At 38.6% G+C, this 19201-nt stretch overlaps 1 protein-coding gene across 2 annotated transcripts in view; it reads left to right on the plus strand.

The window, feature by feature from the left end:
* Positions 1-19201, plus strand: part of LOC110297377 (sulfotransferase 2A6) — a 43369-nt gene that overhangs the window by 15415 nt on the left and 8753 nt on the right. For both annotated transcript variants that reach the window (XM_085842153.1, XM_085842154.1), the window contains exon 4: positions 7982-8076. In XM_085842153.1, the coding sequence (XP_085698279.1) occupies positions 7982-8076 (95 nt within the window). The remainder of the gene's footprint in view (positions 1-7981; positions 8077-19201) is intronic.

A 19201-nucleotide genomic window follows, 5' to 3' on the forward strand; every position in this document is an offset into this window, starting at 1 on the left:
GTTAAGAGGTATTAAGGAAAATTGATTGTTACTCCCTGTTATATTTGTTGTTAAAGGTAGAATTATGTTTGTGTGGTTATCTTCTTTTGGGTTTGTTAAAAGACTAGTTTTTTGCCTTTTCTACGGTGTAGCTTCACTCCTTGTGTTGGTGTTTTCCATGTATAATCCTTTGTAGGGCTGGATTTGAGGAAATATGTTTTGTAAATTTGGTATTGTCATTGAATATCTTGTTTTCTCCATCTATGGTAGTTGAGAGTTTTGCTGGGTATAGTAATCTGGGCTGGCATTTATGTTTTCTTAGGGTCTGTATGGCATCTGCCCAGCATCTTCTAGCTTTCATATTCTCTGGTGAGAAGTCTGGTGTAATTCTGATAGGTCTGCCTTTATATGTTACTTGACCTTTTTCCCTTACTGTGTTTAATATTCTTTCTTGTTTAGTATATTTTGTGTTTTGATTATTATGTGACAGGAGGAATTTCTTTTCTGGTACAGTCGCTTTGGAGTTCTGTAAGCTTCTTGTATGTCTATAGGCATCTCTTTCTTTAGGTCGAGGAAGTTTTCTTCTATAATTTTGTTGAAGATATTCACTGGCCATATAATTTGGAAATTTTCACTCTCTTCTATACTTATTATCCTTAGGTTTGGTCTTCACATTGTGTCATGGTTTTCCTGGATGTTTTGGGTTAGGAGCTTTTTGTCTTTTGAATTTTTTTTTGACTTTTGTTTCAATGTTTTCTATGGTATCTTATGCACCTGAGATTCTCACTTGTATCTCTTTTATTCTTGTGGTGATGCTTGCATCTATGACTCCCGGTCTCTTTCCTAGGTTTTCTAACTCCAGGGTTGTCTCCCTTTATGATTTCTTTATTGTTTCTAGTTCCATTTTTAGATCGTGGATGGTCAAGTTCATTTCCTTTGCTAGTTTGATTGTGTTTTCTGCTAATTCTTTAAGTTTGTGTTTTCTCTTTAAGGGCTTCTAGCTGTTTACCTGTGTTCTCCTGTGTTTCTTTAAGGGATTTATTTATGTCCTTGTTAAAAGTCTTCTATCATCAATATGAGAAGTGATTTTATATCTGAGTCTTGCTTTTCTGGTGTGGTGGTGTATCCAGGACTTGCTATATTGGGAAAATTGGGTTCTGATGATGCCAAGTAACTTTGATGTCTGTTGCTTATGTTCTTATGCTTGCCTCCCACCATCTGGTTCTTGCCAGTTCTACCTGTCCCCTCTAAATCTGACCGGAGCCTGTCCTTTCTGTGATCCTGGTTGTGTCAGAACTCCTCAGAGTCCAGCTCTCTGTGGGATCCTGTGATTCTGGAATCCAGTGATCTTGAGATACTGGGTGTGTCAGAGCTCCTAGGAGTGAAACTGCTTCTGGGACACTGAGCTGCTGGTGTGACCAAGCCCTGGGATCCTGGAATCTTGGGATCCGGGGTGTTTTAGAGAACCTAAGAATGGAGCTTCATCTGGGTGTTGTAGAACTGTCTGCAGAGTTCGGGACAAGGTCTGTTCAGGGCAAAGTCTCAGGTTTCTGCTTCCCTGGATCCTGCTGGTCCCAGGTACTCCCAGTATTGTTGGGACAAATGTTGTGTCCTCCTCACCTGATACTATGATGCTGGGTGTGTTAGAGCACCTGGGAGTGGAGCTTCTTCTGGGTGTTGTGGGACTAGCTGCAGAATTCGGACCCAAGGTCTGCACTGATACTTTTTAATATATGAACAAACTCATTCATATCTTTTAGGTTTTTGAGTTTAGTGGCATTTTTTTAAGTAAACTCTAAAAATTTTATATTTCAATTGTGCCTGACATAATGAATCTCCTTTCATGTCTTACTGTATTTGTTTTGATATTTGCTATTTCTTTACATAAGTTTAGATAAGATTTGATCACTATAGTTTATAATTGGAAGCAAATATAACTCTGTTTCATCTACTCTATATTGGCTTTCATATTGTGGTGGTTTTCTTTTCCCAAATATCAACAGTGATGTCACGGATCTCTTTCTAACTATTAAGTTTGGTGTTTGCTTTGCTCTTTCCCCAATCTCCAAGGTGAACCATTAACTACTGTATTAGCAATCTCTTTGGTTTCTTCATAGAGGTACTTTGAACTTTAAATATTTCTCTTAGAAATTTTTCATTTTATTCCACAGGTTAAATGTTTTCTTTTCATCTTCATTTGATTGTAGGAGTCTTTTTGTTTCTTAACTTCTTCAAGGTCTCATTTATCATTTAGTTGTGTGGTGTTAAATCTCCATGAGTTTGTTTGCATTCTGGAATTTCTCTTTTCATTTATTTGTAGTCATTTCATTCTTGTAAAGTAGAATATAAGAAATTGTTTTAACTTAGTTGTGCCCTAATATATATCTACTTAAGTGATAGTTCAACGAGATGCTGAGAACAATGTATATTCTGCGGTGTTTGTATTCAGTGTTCTATAGATATCTGTTAGCCTGTTTTTTTCTGGGACATCATTTAATTCTGCTTAGTTTTTAGTGAGATCATGTGTCAGCTGTTCAGAGTGACACTACTGTTCATTATTTTATATCTTGTAGCATTTTCTGTGTGCAACTGGGTGGACCAGTGATTAGAATTGCACTGTCCTCTTCATGTTTTATTTTTTTTAATCAATACAAAGTGAAGTTTATCATTTCTCACCAGATTTTGGTTCAAGTCTGTTTGGTTAAATTATATCAGCAACATTTGCTTGATTTCTAGTTCCACTTTCTGAAACACTTTGCTTGATCACGTCATTATAAGATCCCATCTATATTTTATGATAGCATACAGCAAATATATACTTCCTACTTTTTGATACAATCTATTAGCCTGTATCTTTTGATTAAAGTGTAGACATTAGTATACAGTTATCATTGAAAGGAATCTAGTATTTCTTGTTATTTTGATGATTTTGCCATGGTACACACATGGTACCGTTTGTTCTTGTTTAACTAATGGTCTAGTTTGGAATGGTTTCTCTGATAAAATACTCTTACCAGAAGCACCTTAGGAGCAGAAAATGCTTATCTGACTTACACCTTCAGGTGAAAAATCTACCTACAGGAGAAGTCAGGGCAGTGTCTCAAGATGGAACTGAAGTGAATACAGTATATAAATCAGCTTACTAATTTACTCAGAGTCATCCTCTGTTAGTTTTCTCATACAGACAAGGTCCACATGTTTAATCTGTGGGCCTTACTACCTCAATGTTCAATAAAGAAAATCACTCAAATACATAGTCACAGGCAAATCTGATGGGGGCAATCTCTTAACTGAGACTCTAAGGTGACATTGGGATGTATCAAATTGTCTGCAGAAACTAACTTCTGTTGTTGTGGTTTTACAGATACAATTGTTTTTCTTAAGTCTATTTTGTAGAACAGACATGATGGCCATTAATTAATTTTGCATGCTTTTCAACATACAAAATTTTTCATTTTTCCTTCAGTTATGACATGTAGCACTGCTAGGTATAGTGGTTGTCTTTTTAGAACTTGCAATACAGATTTACAGCCTTCCTGCCTTTACAATTATAGTTGATGAACCTGTTATTCTGAGAGATCTTCCTTTGTATTTGTCTTAGTGATCCTCTCTTACTGATTTCAATTTACTTTCTTTGTTTACACAGGCATGAGCTGGGAGAGAATAAATATGTAGGCCTTAGCTTTTTTCCTTCACCTAGAGTTTTCCTCCATTATACTCATCAGTATCACCCTGAGTAAAAATTGTGCTGCCCACAATGTACATCATTCATCTACATCATCAATTAACAGTCATTGTCTTAGTTAGGGTTTTACTGCTGTGAACAGACATTAAGGAAAAGTAATTGTTGTTTCCTGTTATTTTTGTTGTTAAAGTTGGCATTCTGTTCTTGTGGCTGTCTTCCTTTAGGTTTGTTGAGGGATTACCTTCTTGTTGTTTCTAGGGCGTGGTTCCTGTCCTAGTATTGGTTTTTTTCTGTTATTATCCTTTGAAGGGCTGGATTCGTGCAGAGATAATGTGTGAATTTGGTTTTGTCGTGGAATATTTTGGTTTCTCCATCTATGTTAATTGAGAGTTTGGCTGGGTATAGTAGCCTGGGCTGGAGTTTGTGTTCTTTTAGTGTCTGTATAACATCCGTCCAGGATCTTCTGGCTTTCATAGTCTCTGGTGAGAAATCTGGTGTAATTCTGATAGGCTTGCCTTTATATGTTACTTGGCCTTTTTCCCTTACTGCTTTTAGTATTCTATCTTTATTTAGTGCATTTGTTGTTCTGATTATTATGTGTCGGGAGGTATTTCTTTTCTGGTCCAGTCTATTTGGAGTTCTGTAGGCTTCTTGTATGTTCATGGGCATCTCTTTCTTTAGATTTGGGAAGTTTTCTTCTATAATTTTGTTGAAGATGTTTGCTGGTCCTTTGAGTTGAAAATCTTCATTCTCATCCACTCCTATTATCTGTAGGTTTGGTCTTCTCATTGTGTCCTGTATTTCTTGGATGTTTTGAGTTAGGATCTTTTTGCATTTGACATTTTCCTTGATTGTTGTGCCGATGTTCTCTATGGAATCTTCTGCACCTGAGATTCTCTCTTGCATCTCTTGTATTCTGTTGCTGATGCTCATATCTATGGTTCCAGATTTCTTTCCTAGGGTTTCTATCTCCAGTGTTGCCTCATTTTGGGTTTTCTTTATTGTGTCTACTTCCCTTTTTAGGTCTAGTATGGTTTTGTTCATTTCCATCATCTGTTTGGATGTGTTTTCCTGTTTTTCTGTAAGGACTTCTACCTGTTTGATTGTGTTATCCTGTTTTTCTTTAAGGATTTGTAACTCTTTAGCAGTGTTCTGCAATTCTTTAAGGGATTTTTATGCTTCCTCTTTACTGTCTTCTACCTGTTTACCAGTGTTCCTTTGTATTTCTTTAAGTGTGTTATTAAAGTCCTTCTTGAAGTCCTCTACCATCATCATGAGATATGCTTTTAGATCCGTGTCTAGCTTTTCCGGTGTGTTGGGGTGCCCTGGACTGGGCGAAGTGGGAGTGCTGGGTTCTGATGATGGTGAGTGGTCTTGGTTTCTGTTAGTAAGATTATTACGTTTACCTTTCGCCATCTGGTAATCTCTGGGGTTAGTTGTTGTCGTTGTCACTGTTTAAAGATTGGAGCAGAAGCTGTGTTCCACTCACCAGAAGTCTCAAAATCCTGTGGCGGGGGTCGTGGGTAGCTGGCGGGTGTCAGCCAATCCTGCGCCCTAGCTACCCCGGCGCTTTTCTGACCGGAGAGGCTTGTGGTCCTATTCAGGCCAGATTTCTGCCTCCCCAACCAAAGCAGTCTCAGCCATCACTGGGTTTTAAAACCACCCATTCCAATTAATGCTGCCTATACATTTTCGGGCGTATGTCCTTTGGAGTTCAATAAACATTCAAAAAATAACCTGACTCTCTTGAGGAAGCTATCAATAATTACTAGTAGTTCCTCAAAGTCAGCACATCATAACCAACCTTATGTTTTGTTTTGTTTTGTTTTGTTTTGTTTTGTTTTGTTTTGTTTTGTTTTGTTTTGTTTTGTTTTGTTTTTTGAGTTTTTCTGTGTAGCTCTGGCTGTCCTGGAACTCGCTCTGTAGACCAGGATGACCTTGAATTTAGAAATCTACCTGCCTCTGCCTCCCAAGTGCTGGGATAAAAGGTGTGTGCCACTACTGCCCGGCCATGATTAACCTCTTGCTCCATGCTGGGACTAGGTTTGAATTAAGCTTGTACAGATCTTGCACATACTATCACAACTGCTGAGATCATATGTCCCACTTCCATGAAGTGTCCTGAAAATACTGCTTACTAAAGTCATCCACCACCTTTACCTCTTTAATATATCCCACCCACATTCAAAATGATCCCTGAACCTTGGAGAAAAAGGTTAAATATAGAAGCCAGATTTAATGCTCACCACTCCAAAGTCTCTTATTGGCTACACCAGTAAGAGCTGTGGGTCTTTGAATTAATCACTGTTAACTACATGGATAAACTTTTCTGATGGTGGATGAGAGATTAACTAAATTATAATAAAATTTCGTTATGAGGTGGTTTCTGAAGAAGTTTTCAAAAAGTCAGTCTTGGAATAAAGAGGTCTTAGATATTAGAACTGGTGTCCTTCAGAAATAAAGTGAATTAGCATCATATATTGGCTCATTCTTCCTGATTTATCTGCTTTTAGAATTTCATTTAAACTAGTATTAGATCTTCCTATGTTATCTCTTTGTTTGATTTATTATTCAAAAATTCTGTGGTTTTTACATAATAATTCCATTCTTTGAAAATTTAAAAATTGAATACAGTATATCATGTTCTACCAGTTTTGCCAGTGTGCACACTATACATTGCACAATATATCATTACCACAACTTAATATTTTTCCAAAAAATACACTCCACTGAGGCTAATTTGCGATGCTCATATGTGCCTGGATGTAGGACTATCTGTGTGGGCATGAGAAGCATTAACAGTGGTGCTATACCAAAAGTGTGTGGAAGTCTTTTTCATCTGGCAGTCATCAACTTCAAATAGATCTTCAATGAGGAGAAGGGACTCAGAATACCCTCCCCCATCCATCCTGGTATATTAACATACTTGATGTTATGCAGTTATTCTCAAGGCAACCATTGATGATATGAGCACATTTGCATAATAGTCAATTCATGTTCAGAGTACAATATTCACAAAAGACAATTTCAAGCACTCCACTCCATTTTCTATCTCTTACTTTCTACTTCCTGTTACATGATATTTCCTGTGCCTTAGGTAGGGAATGATAGAAATCACATCAATGACAGCACTCACATTTGTGCTGAACATTTTGATCACTTATGAGAATCTGCATTAACTAAATCTTACTGCAAAATATAATCTCTAACAAAGGTAAAGAACTGCACAAATCCATCAGTATAAGTACAAATATTTAGATGGTAGTTCGTCAATATGACCATTTAGTAAAATGACAGTAAAAACCCTAGTTTGAAACTATGACATCATCAGCCATGGATTCATGACCAGGATTATAGTACCAGGCATGAATTTCATCCTGAGGATTAAGACTCAAATCCAATCAGACATCATTTAAGTAACCCCATAACAATTGTGTCATTATTGCACTAATAGACACATCTGGCATGGCACATCAGTATTGTAGCATGTGAGATCAATGCAGAATAAGAACATTATGTGAAAAATCAGGGACTGAAAATTGAAAACTAAGAAATGAAAAGGAAACCTCTATAGGAAATTGCAGATCTGCCTCCAATACATATGCTAAGGAGATTCTAAAACCTCATAAACATTCTCTCTCTCTCTCTCTCTCTCTCTCTCTCTCTCTCTCTCTCTCTTTCTCTCTCTGTGTGTGTGTGGTGTGTGTGTGTGTGTGTGTGAGAGAGAGAGAGAGAGAGAGAGAGAGAGAGAGAGAGAGAGAGAGAGAGAGAGAGAGAGAGAGAGAGAGAGAGAGAGAGAGAAATGTTCCATATTCCCCTTACTCACTTCATTGGTGTGATGATTAATGATGTTATAAAGTTTTGTTTCATACCTCCATTAGTTTTCAGCCAATAGATTGCTGTACTGATGGGAATCTTTCTAGCACTATACAAAATACCATTCTTCCACCTCTGTCATCAAATCTTTCTGTCTTTCTAGTACACCTCACCAGGAGGCATGTATTTACAGAATCCCCTCTGGATTTCTGTATTGGTATATTAGATTTCCCCCAGCACATACCTCTGTCCTTGCACCTTGGCAGTAGGATATCTCCTCATGGCATCAGTGGTAAGTCTGTGTGTTAATGAGTTTGTTAATGAACTTGATTTTATCAACTCTACTTGTGCATTTGCCTCAAACATCATGTTTAATACTATAAACACAGACTAGATTTTTCTTAGTGAAGCTTTCTGCTGCTGCTTTCAGAAAATGGAGAAAGTCAAGCAGACCCTGTGTTACTGCTTTGTAATTAACACTCTACTTCTCCCTGCACACAGTCAGATATGGATCATGGTTTGAACACATCCATGGCTGGCTGTCCATGAGAGAAAGAGACAACTTCTTGGTGCTGTACTATGAAGACATGAAAAAGGTGAGCATTTGTCTTACAGTCACCACTCAGTTAGGAACTAGAGCCTAGTAATGAGGAAGATTACTGAGAACTATGATTTTTGTTTCTTTGTTTGTATTGACTCTTTAAATCTTACCTTCTTTTCATTAATTAAAAGAACTTTTAAATATGAATGTATTTTGATCATATTCACCCTCTCCTCAAGATCTTCCAGACCCTCTATGCTTCCTTAACCACCCAAATTTAAAAGTTTTCTGCCAAAGAAAATCTAATCCAACAACAAGCCCTCGAATCAAGAAAAGAAAATTGAATGCAATATAAAATAATGTGCTGGATAATTGTGTGTCAACAATTGTGTGTCACAAGCTAGAATCACCTGATAGGAGGGAACTTTAATTACCAAAATTCCCTCACAAGATCAGGCTGTAGGCAAACCTGAAAGGCACTTTCTTAATCATTAATTAAAGGGAGAGGGCCCAGCCCCTTGTGGGATCTGCCTTCCTTGGGTTCTTTAAGAAAACAGGCTGTATATACCAAGGTAAACAAGCCAACAAGCAGCATGCCTCTATTTCCTCAGCATCAGTACCAACCACCAGCTTCCTGTGCTGTTTAACTTCTTTTCCTGACTTCCTCCAATGATGAACCATGCTGTGTATCTGTAAGCCAAATAATGTGTGGTAAAGAAAAAACTATCACATCAAATATAGACAAGTCAAACCAACAAAAGTAAAACAGTCTGATTGGAAGCACTAGGATCAGAGACCCACTCATTCACTCAGGAACCTCAAGAAAACACTAAACTGGAGGCAAAGATATAGACACAGAGTATGTGTGAAAAAACGTCCCTAGCTCTGTTCGTGTTGCTTCAGTCTTAGAGGGTTCATACCTTTTGGTGTGTTCCATTTTCTCTTCCTTGTACAGTCTTTCAGCCTCTTCTTCTGCAGGGTTCCCTGAGTCTGGAAAGAGGGATTTGATGGAGACATCCATTTAGGGCATTTTATTCTCTATAATATATGGCAGTAAATTTCTTTCTTTCTTTTTTTTTAAACTTACTAGTGATGCTTTTTTTTTCTTTTTCCAATTTTTATTAGGTATTTTCTTCATTTACATTTCAAATGCTATTCTGACAGCCCCCTATACCCTCCACCCCTCCTGCTCTGCTACTCACCCACTCCCACTTCTTGGCCCTGGTGTTCCCCTGTACTGGGGCATATAAAGTTTGCAAGAGCAAGAGGCCTCTCTTCCCAATGATGGCAGACTAGGCCATCTTCTGCTACATAGACAGCTAGAGACACGAGCTCTGGGGACACTGGTTAGTTCTTTTGTACTTCCACCTATAGGGTTGCAGACCCTTTCAGCTCCTTGGGTACATTCTCTAGCTCCTCCATTGGGTGCCCTGTGTTCCATCCAATACCTGACTGTGAGCATCCACTTCTGTGTTTGCCAGGCACTGGCATAGCCTCATGAGAGACAGCTATATCACGGTCCTTTCAGCAAAATCTTGCTGGCGTATGCAATAGTGTTTGCGTTTGGCGGCTGATTATGGAATGGATCCCCAGGTGGAGCAGTCTCTGGATGGTCCATTCTTTCATCTCAGCTCCAAACTTTGTCTCTGTAACTCCTTCCGTGGGTGTTTTGTTCCCAATTCTAAGAAGGGGAGAAGTGTCCACACTTTGGTCTTCATTATTATTGAGTTTCAAGATTTTTGCAAATTGTATCTTGGGTATTCTAAGTTTCTGGGCTAATATCCACTTCTCAGTGAGAGCATATCATATGAGTTCGTTTGGAATTCCGTTACCTCACTCAGGATGATACCCTACAGGTACATCCATTTGTCTAGGAATTTCAAAAATTCATTGTTTTTAATAGATGGTTAGTACTTCATTGTGTAAATGTACCACAATTTCTGTGTCCATTCCTCTGTTGAGGGGCATCTGGGTTCTTTACAGCTTCAGGCTATTATAAATAAGGCTTCTGTGAACATAGTGGAGCATGTGTCCTTATTACCAGTTGGAACATCTTCTGGTATATGCCCAGGAGTGGTATTGCTGGATCCTCCAGTAGTACTATGTCCAATTTTCTGAGAAACCTCCAGACTGATTTCCAGAGTGGTTGTACAAGCTTGCAATCCCACCAACAGTGGAGGAGTGCTCATCTTTCTCCACATCCTCGTCAGCATCAACTGTCACATTAATTTTTGATTTAGCCATTCTGACAGTGTGAGGTGTAATCTCAGGTTTGTTTTGATTTGCATTTCCCTAATTATTAAAGATGTTTAACATTTTTTTCAGGTGCTTCTCAGCCATCCAGTATTCCTCAGTTGAGGATTGTTTGTTTAGCTCTGTGCCCCATTTTAAATGGGGTTATTTGATTTTCTGGAGTCCATCTTCTTGATTCTTTTTATATATATTTGATATTAGTCCCCTATCTGATTTAGGATTGGTAAATATCCTTTCCCAATCTGGTGGCAGCTTTTTTTGTCTTATTGACAGTGTCTTTTGCCTTACAGAAGCTTTGCAATTTTATGAGGTCCCATTTGTCAATTCTTGATCTTACAGAACAAGACCTATTCCTATTCAGGAATTTTCCCCCTGTGCCCATATCTTAGAGGCTTTTCCACACTTTCACCTCTGTAAATTTCAGTGTCTCTGGTTTTACATGGAGTTCCTTGATCTACTGACCTAAGTACAAGGAGATAAGAATGAATCGGTTAGCATTCTTCTACATGATAACCGCCAGTTAAGTCAGCAACATTTGTTGAAAATGCTGTCTTTTTCCACTGGATGGTTTTAGTTCCCTTGTCAAAGATCAAGTGACCATAGGTGTGTGGGTTTATTTCTGGGTTTTCAATTCTATTCCATTGGTCTACCTATCTGTTGCTATACCAGTGCCATCCAGTTTTTACCACAATTGCTCTGTAGTACAGCTTTAAGTCAGGCATGGTGATTCCATCAGAGATTCTTTTCACATTGAGAAAAGTTTTTGCTATCCTAGGTTTTTTGTTATTCCAGATGAATTTGCAAATTGCCCTTTTTAATTCATTGAAGAATTGAGTTGGAATTTTGATGGGGATTGAATTGAATCTGTAGATTGCTTTTGGCAAGATAGCCTTTTTCCTGTGTTAATCCTGCCAATCCATGAGCATGGGAGATCTTTTCATCTTTTGAGCTCTTCTTTGATTTCTTTCTTCAGAGACTTGAAGTTCTTATCATACAGATATTTCACTAAATTAGTTAGAGTCACAGCAAGTTATTTTATATCATTTGTGACTATTGTGAAGGGTGTTGTTTCCCTAACTTTTTCTCAGCCTGTTTATCGACTGTAAATTTCTATATTTGTCCACATCTGCTGCAAGAGGAAGGTTCTCTGATGATGTACAATCAAGGCACTGTTCTATGCATATAGTCGAATAACATTAGGAACCATTTTATCCCCCTTTTTTTTTCTTTTTCCTTTTAAAGAGGAGTATTTGGTTTTACCATAGGTTTCTGGGTAATCTAGTCTAAGATCCTTTGTCACCTAAGCAATTTCATATATGGATTCCATCTCATGCAATGGGACTTAAGTCAAATCAGTTATTGCTTGTTCCCAAAAGACTTTAATCATGACTGACCTTACATAACTCATGCAGTACTGCACTATAGATAGATTTGTATGTTGCATGGTGTTAATAATTCTCTTTGTGGAGCATGAAGAGTGCCTTATTGTACTAAAGAAACTAGAATGTAAGAGTAGTGGTTCTTTGTAGGGATCAGATTGACATCTTTACATTCAGTAATTTGTATAGGTGTTATCTTTAGCAATGGAACCTTGCTGTCTGTTTGTGGAGAGCAAGTTTTACTCTTAGCTTAGTCTGGGGTTTTTGGGAGGGATTCTCATGTGGACAACTCAATTAAATGTAAACCAATCCTAGTACTAGACTTTTCTAGTCTTTCTTTCTTTGTGACAGAAGATTGCCATTATTTGGGGGTTGCACTTTGATCACCTTGATATATGCATAGATTTCAGGAAGTTTACACTGTACAAGGTTTCAATATTACTTTTCACATACTTCTTATTTTTACCTGTCTCTCCCTGTATTCCTTCCACAACCTTGTCTTCCTTTGCTTGTCCCACTTGATCCCCCCATCCTAGCCATTGCACATCCTTTCATATTTTGCTCTGTACATTTAATGTTTTGATTATTATGTGCTCAGGGGACTTTCTTTTCTGGTCCAATCTGCTTGGTGTTCTGCATGATTCATCTCATTCTTCAGGTTAGTAGTTTTTCTGTTATTTTCTTGAAAATATTTTCTATGCCTTTGATATGGTTTTCCTTTTCTTCTTCTATTCCTATTATTCATAGATCTGGACTTTTCATAGTAGTAAACCATATTTTCTGGATATTATATGCCAGAAATTTTTATATTTAATAATTTCTTTAATGTATTTAGTTCTTCTATCGTGTCTTCAATAACTAAAGGTCTCTATTCTATCTATTGTATTTGTTTGTGAAGTTTGACTGTGAGATACCTGTTTGAGTTCCTAAAATTTTGATTTTAAGATTTCCTTCAATTTGAATTTTCTGAATTGTTTCTATTTCTGTTCTGGTGTAAAACAGTTTAATTCATTTCTTTCCACTTTTTGTTTGTGGTTTCATAGATTGCTTTAAGGGATATATTCATTTCCTTTGAAAAGACTGCTATCATATTCATACAAGCCGTTTTAAGTATTTTTCCTTGTGCCTTAGCTATGGTGAAATATTCATGACTTGACATGTCATGATTGCCAGACTCTAATGGAGATGTATTGTCCTGGTTGTTATCGATTGATTTCTTACATTGGCATTTAGGCATCTTAGATTAGGAAGACAATAATTCTAGGTGCTGATATCTGGTCTTGTGTTTATTGGATGGGAGCTTTGTTCTCTCACTTCTGGTTATTAGGAGAATGAAGTGGCTCTATATTGTCTGTAGAAATTACAGGGGTGCCAGGTAAGATGTGTTTATGGTTTGTGGGATCTGAGATTTAGGAGTGGAGATGGGCTGGACACAACAGGATTCACAAGAGGAAGCAAAGCAGGGTGTGCACCAGGACCTGCTTAGTCAATCTCCAGGGAATGGGGCCAGATAGTGAGAAGAGGCCACAGCAGAAGGATGGATAAAGAGGTGGGGATGAGACTCAGGGATTGGATTTGAAGAATGGAGGGAGAGTTGAAGATCTGAAGGTGTAACCTAATTGTTTTATCTGTCATAATGTTCTTTAGCTTCCTTGGGAGTGCATTCTGGAGTTGGGGCTTGGGGCAAAGCAATTCACCCCCCCCCCAAAGTTTGGTATTCTGCTTCAGAGATAAGTATGAGACTGGGTGATTGGACTTTTAGATACGTGGGTAAAAGTGAAGATCTATCTGCTAATAGTCTACCAGGTTCCCAAACAGAGTAGTATTTGAGTTACCAGGAAGTGTTGAATTTGGGGACTGGGAAAAGCAATGAGTGGACAGATCAACCTAAGAAGGGAATGATCTTTGTACCCATTAGAGAAGGGAAATGCTGGGACAGTTTTTCTGCTGGAGAGTGAAAAATGAGACTTGGCTCTTCCGGCTAGACCAGCACCGGGATAGCTAGAGCACAGGGTCGGCTGACACCCGCCAGCTACCCACGACCCCCACCACAGGATTTTGAGACTGCTGGTGAGTGGAACACAGCTTCTGCTAAAGTCCAATCACGCGGGACCTGAGACTGCTTTGGTTAGGGAGGCAGAAATCCGGCCTGAGTAGGGCCACAAGCCTCTTCCAGTCAGAAAAGCACCAGGGTAGCTAGGGTGCAGGGTCGGCTGACACTCGCCAGCTACCCACAACACCCGCCACAGGATCTTAAGACTTCTGGTGAGTGGAACACAGCTTCTGCTCCAATCCAATTGCGCCCGGGACCTGAGACTGCATTAGTTAGGGAAGCAGAAAACCGGCCTGAGTAGGGCCACAGGCCTCTTCCGGCCGGACCAGCACCGGGGTAGCTAGAGCGCAGGATTGGCTGACACCCGCCAGCTACCCACGACCCCCGCCACAGGATTTTGAGACTTCTGGTGAGTGGAACACAGCTTCTGCTCCAATCTTTAAACAGTGACAACGACAACAACTAACCCCAGAGATTACCAGATGGCGAAAGGTAAACGTAATAATCTTACTAACAGAAACCAAGACCACTCACCATCATCAGAACCCAGCACTCCCACTTCGCCCAGTCCAGGGCACCCCAACACACCGGAAAAGCTAGACACGGATCTAAAAGCATATCTCATGATGATGGTAGAGGACTTCAAGAAGGACTTTAATAACACACTTAAAGAAATACAAAGGAACACTGGTAAACAGGTAGAAGACAGTAAAGAGGAAGCATAAAAATCCCTTAAAGAATTGCAGAACACTGCTAAAGAGTTACAAATCCTTAAAGAAAAACAGGATAACACAATCAAACAGGTAGAAGTCCTTACAGAAAAACAGGAAAACACATCCAAACAGATGATGGAAATGAACAAAACCATACTAGACCTAAAAAGGGAAGTAGACACAATAAAGAAAACCCAAAATGAGGCAACACTGGAGATAGAAACCCTAGGAAAGAAATCTGGAACCATAGATATGAGCATCAGCAACAGAATACAAGAGATGCAAGAGAGAATCTCAGGTGCAGAAGATTCCATAGAGAACATCGGCACAACAATCAAGGAAAATGTCAAATGCAAAAAGATCCTAACTCAAAACATCCAAGAAATACAGGACACAATGAGAAGACCAAACCTACAGATAATAGGAGTGGATGAGAATGAAGATTTTCAACTCAAAGGACCAGCAAACATCTTCAACAAAATTATAGAAGAAAACTTCCCAAATCTAAAGAAAGAGATGCCCATGAACATACAAGAAGCCTACAGAACTCCAAATAGACTGGACCAGAAAAGAAATACCTCCCGACACATAATAATCAGAACAACAAATGCACTAAATAAAGATAGAATACTAAAAGCAGTAAGGGAAAAAGGCCAAGTAACATATAAAGGCAAGCCTATCAGAATTACACCAGATTTCTCACCAGAGACTATGAAAGCCAGAAGATCCTGGACGGATGTTATACAGACACTAAAAGAACACAAACTCCAGCCCAGGCTACTATACCCAGCCAAACTCTCAATTAACATAGATGGAGAAACCAAAATATTCCACGACAAAACCAAATTCACACATTATCTCTGCACGAATCCAGCCCTTCAAAGGATAATAACAGAAAAAAACCAATACAAGGACAGGAACCATGCCCTAGAAACAACAAGAAGGTAATCCCTCAACAAACCTAAAAGAAGACAGCCACAAGAACAGAATGCTAACTTTAACAACAAAAATAACAGGAAACAACAATTACTTTTCCTTAATATCTCTTAATATCAATGGACTCAACTCCCCGATAAAAAGACATAGACTAATAAAATGGCTACACAAAAAAGACCCAACATTTTGCTGCTTACAGGAAACTCATCTCAGAGAAAAAGATAGACACTACCTCAGAATGAAAGGCTGGAAACAATTTTCCAAGCATGTTGGCATGAAGAAACAAGCTGGAGTAGCCATTCTAATATGTGATAAGATTGACTTCCAACCCAAAGTCATTAAAAAAGACAGGGAGGGACACTTCATACTCATCAAAGGTAAAATCCTCCAAGAGGAACTATCAATCCTGAATATCTATGCTCCAAATACAAAGGCAGCCACATTCATTAAAGGAACTTTAGTAAATCTCAAAGCACACATTGCATCTCATACAATAATAGTGGGAGACTTCAACACACCACTTTCACCAATGGACAGATCATGGAAACACAAACTAAACAGGGACACAGTGTAACTAACAGAAGTTATGAATCAAATGGATCTGGCAGATATCTACAGAACATTCTATCCTAAAACAAAAGGATATACCTTCTTCTCAGCACCTCATGGTACCTTCTCCAAAATTGACCACATAATTGGTCACAAAACAGGCCTCAACAGATACAAAAATATTGAAATTGTCCCATGCATCCTATCAGATCACCATGGACTAAGGCTGATCATCAATAACAAAATAAATAATAGAAAGCCAACCTTCACGTGGAAACTGAACAACACTCTTCTCAATGATACCTTGGTCAAGGAAGGAATAAAAAAAGAAATTAAGGACTTTTTAGAGTTCAATGAAAATGAAGCCACAACATACCCAAACTTATGGGATGCAATGAAAGCATTTCTAAGAGGAAAACTCATACCTCTGAGTGCCTCCAAAAGGAAACTAGAGAGAGCACACATTAGCAGCTTGACAACATACCTAAAAGCACTAGAACAAAAGGAAGCAAATTCACCCAAGAGGAGTAGATGGCAGCAAATAATCAAACTCAGGGGAGAAAACAACCAAGTGGAAACAAGAAGAACTATTCAAAGAATCAACCAATCAAGGAGCTGGTTCTTTGAGAAAATCAACAAGATAGATAAACCCTTAGCCAGACTCACTAGAGGGCACAGGGAAAGCATCCTAATTAACAAAATCAGAAATGAAAAAGGAGACATAACAACAGATCCTGAAGACATCCAAAACACCATCAGATCCTTCTACCAAAGGCTATACTCAACAAAACTGGAGAACCTGGATGAAATGGAGAAGTTCCTAGACAGATACCAGGTACCAAAGTTGAATCAAGATCAGGTTAATGATCTAAACAGCCCTATATCCCCCAAAGAAATAGAAGCAGTCATTAATAGTCTCCCAACTAAAAAAAGCCCAGGACCAGATGGGTTTAGTGCAGAGTTCTATCAGACCTTCAAAGAAGATCTAATCCCAGTTCTTCACAAACTATTCCACAAAATAGAAACAGAAGGTACTCTACCCAACTCATTCTATGAAGCCACAATTACTCTGACACCTAAACCGCAAAAAGGCCCAACAAAGATAGAAAACTTCAGACCAATATCCCTTATGAATATTGATGCAAAAATCCTCAATAAAGTTCTTGCTAACCGAATCCAAGAACACATCAAAACAATCATCCATCCTGACCAAGTAGGTTTCATCCCAGGGATGCAGGGATGGTTCAATATACGGAAATCCATCAACATAATCCAGTATATAAACAAACTCAAAGACAAAAACCACATGGTCTTCTTGTTAGTTGCAGAAAAAGCATTTGACAAGATCCAACACCCATTCATGATAAAAGTCTTGGAAAGATCAGGAATTCAAGGCCCATACCTAAACATGATAAAAGCAATCTACAGCAAACCAGTAGCCAACATCAAAGTAAATGGTGAGAAGCTTGAAGCAATCCCTCTAAAATCAGGGACTAGACAAGGCTGTCCACTTTCTCCATACCTATTCGACATTGTACTTGAAGTCCTAGCCAGAGCAATTCGACAACAAAAGGAGATCAAAGGAATACAAATTGGAAAAGATGAAGTCAAAATATCAGTTTTTGCAGATGATATGATAGTATATATAAGTGACCCTAAAAATTCCACCAGAGAACTCCTAAACCTGATAAACAGCTTCGGTGAAGTAGCTGGATATAAAATTAACTCAAACAAATCAATGGCCTTTCTCTACAGAAAGAATAAACAGGCTGAGAAAGAAATTAGGGAAAAAACACCCTTCTCAATAGTCACCAATAATATAAAATATCTTGGTGTGACTCTAACTAAGGAAGTGAAAGATCTGTATAATAAAAACTTCAAGTCTCTGAAGAAAGAAATTATAGAAGATCTCAGAAGATGGAAAGATCTCCCATGCTCATGGATTGGCAGGATCAACATTGTAAAAATGGCTATCTTGCCAAAAGCAATCTACAGATTCAATGCAATCCCCATCAAAATTCCAAATCAATTCTTCAACAAATTAGAAAGTGCAATCTGCAAATTCATCTGGAATAACAAAAAACCTAGGATAGCAAAAACTCTTCTCAAGGATAAAAGAACCTCTGGTGGAATCACCATGCCGGACCTAAAGCTTTACTACAGAGCAATTGTGATAAAAACTGCATGGTACTGGTATAGTGACAGACAAATAGACCAATGGAATAGAATTGAAGACCCAGAAATGAACCCACACACTTACGGTCACTTGATCTTCGACAAGGGAGCTAAAAACATCCAGTGGAAGAAAGACAGCATTTTCAACAAATGGTGCTGGCACAACTGGTTGTTAACATGTAGAAGAATGCGAATCGATCCATTCCTATCTCCTTGTACTAAGGTCAAGTCTAAGTGGATCAAGGAACTTCACATAAAACCAGAGACATTGAAACTTATAGAGGGGAAAGTGGGGAAAAGGCTTGAAGATATGGGCACAGGGGAAAAATTCTTGAATAGAAAAGTAATGGCTTGTGCTGTAAGATCGAGAATTGACAAGTGGGACCTCATGAAACTGCAAAGCTTCTGCAAGGCTAAAGACACCATCAATAAGACAAAAAAACCACCAACAGATTGGGAAAGGATCTTCACCTATCCTAAATCAGATAAGGGACTAATATCCAATATATATAAAGAACTCAAGAAGGTGGACTCCAGAAAGTCAAATAACCCCATTAAAAAATGGGACTCAGAACTGAACAAAGAATATCTCACCTGAGGAATACCGAATGGCAGAGAAGCACCTGAAAAAATGTTCAACATCCTTAATCATCAGGGAAATGCAAATCAAAACAACCCTGAGATTCCACCTCACACCAGTCAGAATGGCGAAGATCAAAAATTCAGGTGACAGCAGATGCTGGCGAGGATGTGGAGAAAGAGGAACACTCCTCCATTGTTGGTGGGATTGCAAGCTTGTACAACCACTCTGGAAATCAGTCTGGCGGTTCCTCAGAAAATTGGACATAGTACTACCGGAGGATCCAGCAATACCTCTCCTGGGCATATATCCAGAAGATGTCCCAACCTGTAAAAAGGACACATGCTCCACTATGTTCATAGCAGCCCTATTTATAATAGCCAGAATCTGGAAAGAACCCAGATGTCCCTCAACAGAGGAATGGATACAGAAATTATGGTACATTTACACAATGGAGTACTACTCAGCTATTAAAAAGAATGAATTTATGAAATTCCTAGCCAAATTGATGGACCTGGAGGGCATCATCTTGAGTGACGTAA

This window comes from Mus caroli, unplaced genomic scaffold (genome assembly GCF_978045245.1).
Source record: "Mus caroli unplaced genomic scaffold, Mus_caroli_1 scaffold_8, whole genome shotgun sequence".
NCBI classification, from domain to species: Eukaryota; Metazoa; Chordata; class Mammalia; order Rodentia; family Muridae; genus Mus; species Mus caroli.